The sequence below is a fragment of the Asparagus officinalis genome, chromosome 1 (genome assembly GCF_001876935.1).
Source record: "Asparagus officinalis chromosome 1, Aspof.V1, whole genome shotgun sequence".
Lineage (NCBI taxonomy): Eukaryota > Viridiplantae > Streptophyta > Magnoliopsida > Asparagales > Asparagaceae > Asparagus > Asparagus officinalis.
Window position 1 is genome coordinate 58,857,995 of NC_033794.1, and position 6,043 is coordinate 58,864,037.

A 6,043-nucleotide genomic window follows, 5' to 3' on the forward strand; every position below is an offset into this window, starting at 1 on the left:
TCACTCCTGGTCACCAAAATCATCAAGCTCCATCTTCAATAAGTCATCATCGTCCATATTCATATCTCCCATCTTCAACAGATTGTCATCATAATTGTCATCTTTCAGGGTCATGTTTGCTTCAGGCAAACTGGCATGATGTGTTTCACCATGTTTTGACTTCCCCTTTGAGTCCTTCAGCATTTTCTTATATGCCTCAACCAAATATTTCGGTGTACGACATGTGCGAGACCAGTGGTCCTCACATCCACACCGATAACAAGCTTGTTTGTTATTTGTAACATGTTGATGAGAGCTAGGCTTGTGTGAATGAGGTTTATCCTTGTTCTGACCCTTGTTACGGTCTTGAAGACTATTAGCATTGCGACGACCACGACCCCTACCACCACGATAAGACCCGCGACCATGTCCACGACCTCTACCACGTCCACGCCTATGAGTATTACTCTGATTTGTGGCATGTGCTTCAGGCACAGCTAGCGAACCAACTGGTCTAGCATTATGGTTGCGCATCAGAAGTTGGTTGTGTTTCTCTGCAACTAGTAACGCAGAGATCAATTCAGAGTGTTTTGAATAGTTTTTGGTCATGTACTGCTGCTGGAGTACAAGATTACTTGCATGGAATGTAGAGAGGGTCTTTTCAATCAATTCAGCCTCTGTAATGTTCTGCTTACAGAGCTTCAGCTGTGAGACAATGCGGTGGAGGGTTGAATTGTATTCAGTTACGGATTTAAAATCCTGAAATCGCAAGTTTAACCAATCATACTGTGCTTGCGGAAGCATAATAGCTGTCTGTTGGTCAAAACGATCCTTCAGGGATTGCCATAGAACAGCAGGATCTTTTTCAGTAAGGTACTCATTTTTCAGGTCTTTGTTGAGATGATGACGAAGAAAAATCAATGCCTTTGCCTTCTGGGCAGAGGTGCTCTGAGAAGCTGGATCAATAGTGCTGCTTAAATCACAAGAATTCAGGTAGATTTCAACATCTAAAGCCCAAGTCAAGTAATTGCTGCCATCAACGGTAAGCTCAGCAAATTCCATTTTGATGATGTCAGACATTGTTCAGAAATGCTATAATTATCAAAAGAAGATATATCAATCTACCAAATTTATAAAATATTACACTATACAAGATGTGCATACAAACATAAGTGAATAAATAAAGGAGCCACAATGCATGCCTCTGTTCTAATTAGCTAGGACAAGTAATCAACAGAATGTGACCGTATAATAGAGAAAAGGAAGATATTTGCAATCAATCAAAATATCAATTGTCCGCTTTATAGGTTTCAGAGCAACCACAGGTGGTACCTAAAAATGCCAATAAACTTGCCACAGTTTTGACTATCTATCCAATAGTTAATACTTGATTTTGTATGACAAATGTATTTTATAAAATAAAACTCTACTTTTTTAATTAAATGTTGTAGGAACAACTTCAATCGTACGTAATGCCAAATTATCATAATCAACAAGCAATTGGGGACAGTCAGTGGGTATATTGGAGTTCAAAGCTTCTAAAAGAAGTATTTATGTAAAAGAAAGTATTTATAAAACATGTAATATAATCATGAAAACTTTTGGATATAGTCATGAAATAAACGGATTTGAGAGTTTATAGATTAATTGGGTGTAAGATAGCACAACCACTCATAAATGAATGGAAGAATTTGTAGCCAAAGAATCATAGATGAACTAATAATATTCCCATTGATGAACTAATATTAGAACAAAGAAAATTCTGTGGATGAATAACAAACAAGGTTACAAATATTAGAACCACTGGTCAATCGTCATATTTTCAATGTAATTAATATTAGAACAAATGATGTAGCCAAAGATCATTAAAATGACATATTTTCAATGTGGACGTTATCTGTAGATGAACTATAATGTAGCCAAAGATCATTGATGAACTAATATTAGAACAAATGATGAATAAATAAAACCCAAGAGAGAAGTGAACACTGGCCAATTATGAAAGACGAGGCGATCATGAGAAAATAAAAAAAAATTGAAGGATAAGAAATGCTTACAGAAGATGTATACCGAAAAATCTATTACCACGAACCGATGATCGACCAGCTAGAGCCAATTCGTGCTGATAACGTGTTGTAATATACTAAAGAAATAAAACGAAAGATGGACAAGAGACAAGAGAATAAGATAAATTGTAATTTTCACTTCCTCCTTTTTTTCCATACATCCACCAATTTATAGATACATTGTGAAAATTAAAAAAACATTGGACTAATGAAAAGTCACCAATAAATATACCACATTAATAAAGTAATGTCCACATTCATTTTGCCTTTTAGGTTTCCACAAAATGACTTTTGGATTTCAACAATTTAAATTTTAATCCATCTTAATTATAATTAGATCATATTTTAATCCCATAAAAGCTACTTAGCTCAATATTTTAAAAAAAATAAGATTAATAAAATATATGAAACAGTTCTATGGTAGTAGTTTGTTAATGAAGTAACATGTCACAATATATGAAGTATTATAAAAAAAATGCAAAAGTTTTAAAAATTGCACAAAATAACCTCAAAAAGACGTTTCAAAACTTACAACAACAAACATAAAATCTGAAAATTAACAGTATCCGAAGAATTAAAAATTTACAATTAATGACTTTAACATTTTAAAAATTACAGAAACATCTTCAAAAGTTCAAATAATAAAAAAATACCTTGAAATTCTAAAATTTTAAAACTTAGGAACAACAAACATGAATTCAAGGGATTATCATTAAGCACCGAAAAACTCAAAATTTATAAAAACTAACCTTAAAGTTATAAAAAGTACAAAAAAAACTCCTTCAAATTTTAAGAATCGCAAAAAATCTTGAAATTTCAAAACTTATAATCATTACATATCAAAAAGTGAAATTATCAGCAGACCATGGAAAATTTAAATTTTCAAAATAACAATGCAAAGTTTCAATAATTAGAAAAAAAACATTCTTAAAATTTTAGAGTTGCAAGAGATATCTTGACATTCAAAATCTTACCACTAACACATGAAACATCAAAATTACAAGAACTCAACTTAAAATTTAAAAATTTTAAAAAATACTCTCAGAGTTTTAAAATTTGCAAACCGCACCCTTAAAAAATTCAAAGAAAAAAAAAGACTAAATTTTCTAAATTTAGTAAAGAAAAGAGTATATAAATTTAACTTCCAATTTTAGGTTTAGGATCCCTTTTCAGCATCTAAAGGTAGTATAATTTTATCAAAAAAGATAAAGGTGGAGAAAGATTAATGCCAACTCAATAAAAAATAAAACATAAGGAATGAAAGGCACTGTTTTCTGAATAATTTAGAGTAGTTTTTTTGAGTAAATTAGGAATCTTTAGAAGGGATTTTCATGGATATTTTAGTACTTTTAAATGCTTATGTGCATGTTTATATCATATAAAAGTGTACTAAAGTTAGCATTAACCTTTATTATTTTTTTAAAAGTCTATCAAGGATTAGGATCAAACTCATCTTTTGTGTCGTTTTAGCCTACTTTTAACCAATCGTCTTATTCTTATTAGCTTTAATTATTCATCTTCCTTTTATAATACTATTTTCAAGTATTTTTTACTTTTGCAACACTATATTTTCTCAGATTAAACTTGGTTTCATGTCGATTCAAATAACATGATAATTCAAATTGGCTACGAATTACATTTGTTTCCTATCAATTCCATTATCAAAATGAAAATTTAAATTTGGTGCAGTTCATTTAAACGAAAAATAAAAAAATCACAGTTCTAAAGTTAGAGACATGAGTGAGCAAAAATCATCAAAGTAGAACCGAGTAATAAATTTTAGCAAGGAATTAAACCAAAAATGTTTAATCATGGTATTAAACCGAGTAATAAATTTTAGCAATGAATTAAACCGACTAACACTACAAAAATTTAATCTAGTTTTTTCTAGTTCAAGTTGACTAACATCATAAAATTTCATCACATAAATTATCCCACTTCTAGTTTTGAGTTCTACTTGAGTAACTCCGCATAAGAAGACTTTAAGTGATCTATCATGTGTCGCTTAGGTGGTAAACTTTTGTTGAGTTTGCATTGATAGTTATGCTCATTCATACCATTATAGGAGTGATTTTCAAATTAGGGCAAAAAAAGAGGTTTTGTTATAAAGACTTTGTTGTTGTTGTTGTTATTGTACGGCTGGACCTCTCATTACAATTTTATTTCATATGGGATTGAGTCGAGATTCTACTAACTGGAGTCATGGGATAACTACACTTCTAAGTCAATTAGGAAGTCAAAGAGTTTCTTTTAATCATATTCTTGGAGGGATTGGTGATCCAACACATCAAATGCTTTCTATCATGCAATGTTCGATGGTTCTCAATGAATGATGACACCCCAGTATAAGAAGCAAATTCATATTGAAGATGAAGAGGAAGGTAATGCTTCCCTTGATGAACCCATCTCTAAGAAATACAAGAAAAGTAAAAAATGTCAAAAAAGGGAGAAGGATGTGGGAGAGGCTCGGGAACTCCCAACACATGCTAGAATAAAGAGGAAAGTTGCTTCCTCTTGGAATTTCTCACTGGACAAATTGCTAATGGGAACAAAAGCCAAAAAACATTCAAAAACCTATTTTAATTGTTGTTGTTGCTGTTGTTAATCAAAAATTCAAACAAAGTTTTACATAGGAGAATCCGAAAAATCATCTTCGAGGCCCCAAAGCTGAGTGAAAAGACATTTATTACTGTAAAGATAAAATAGGTGGAGCTGGCTGGGACGAGGTGAGAAAAATGATAACCCTGGACGAGGATGCCTATAAAACTTATGTTTGGGTACGTTAGCTAACCTCACTTATTAATTTAATTTTGTTTCTTTTATGGATTCTTCGATATTTATTTAGTATAATTTCTACTTAAACATGAGGATTGTGCAACTGGATCAGTAGAGTTGTTAGATACCTTATGTGAGATTGATGCTTATTAGATTTGTTGGATGCTTTGTTCATGAAAAGACAATTTTGCCTTTGTGAATAGTCCCACATTGGAAAATGAGATGAATAGTAAATGGTATATAATGGTTCTCTCCTTATTGGGCTTTGAATAGTGTTTTGGGTTTTGTGGGCTTTGCATATCTACCACACACGCGCGCACGCGCACGCCACGTCTCGCACGCGCGCGCCTCGCCGCACCGCACACGCACACATTTTTGCTTCTCAAGCTTTTATTTTTGCACGTTTTACATGTTCTGTAACGGCTGCATGCGGGTAACGGAAGCAAGATTTGTGCGTAACGGTCCCTTGGATTCAGCGGGGGTTACACTTCTCCTCACCTATATAAACAGGCTTGAAGCTCATTCAGAAGTACACCAACGAAGAGAAGAACATCTTCTAAGCTCTCTTCTTTCTCTACTCTTATTCCTCCAAGAAATTTCGGCTACATATTTATATTCATTTTTTGGGCAACCATTTTTCGTCTGAGCATAAGCTCTGTGACTCACGCCCGAGTGTAGAGGCCAGCCGATTCCGGGGGTTTTTACCGCTAGGGGAGAGAGGACAAATTACGCCAGGGCGATAGGCGGATCCTTAATCTTCTAGGGCAATGACATCACGACTGCTCCCGATCAGGCCTGAATTTTCTAACTCTTTAAATTGGATTTTATATTATTATATTCCTTTTTACAGCAATCTAGAAGATTAATTAAAATTTCTTGTTGTTAAGTTAATTAGTTTAAAAAAATTAAAAAAAATACTGTTTATCGGGATTACTGTTCACCCGAATCTTCATTGTAATTACTTATTGTATTAGTTAATTGTTTTAATTTGTTACATCTAAATTAGTTAAAAAAAGGAAAAAAAATTATATATTTATATTCTTTGCTGCTTCTGTGCTCAATTTCAGTATCTGTCAAAAATAAAAAAATCTTTAAGTGAACCGGTTTAAGTTTTCTTGGATTAGTTGGTGTCTAAGACAAGGTTTAAGGGTTGCGTCAAGCGCTCTGCAAGAAACGAGGTACTTAATAGATCTTTGATCAACCTCTAGTACTATCCTTACCTG

General features: G+C 32.9%; 1 protein-coding gene across 1 annotated transcript; it reads right to left on the reverse strand.

Moving 5' to 3' along the window:
- Positions 1-1,059, reverse strand: LOC109834769. The gene has a single exon (XM_020402790.1). It carries the CDS (start codon positions 1,057-1,059, stop codon positions 1-3), a length of 1,059 nt encoding a protein of 352 aa, XP_020258379.1.

What these genes read in the sequence shown, in the direction of transcription:
- LOC109834769 (XM_020402790.1), bottom strand. Translation starts at nt 1,059, where the DNA reads ATGTCTGACATCATCAAAATGGAATTTGCTGAGCTTACCGTTGATGGC.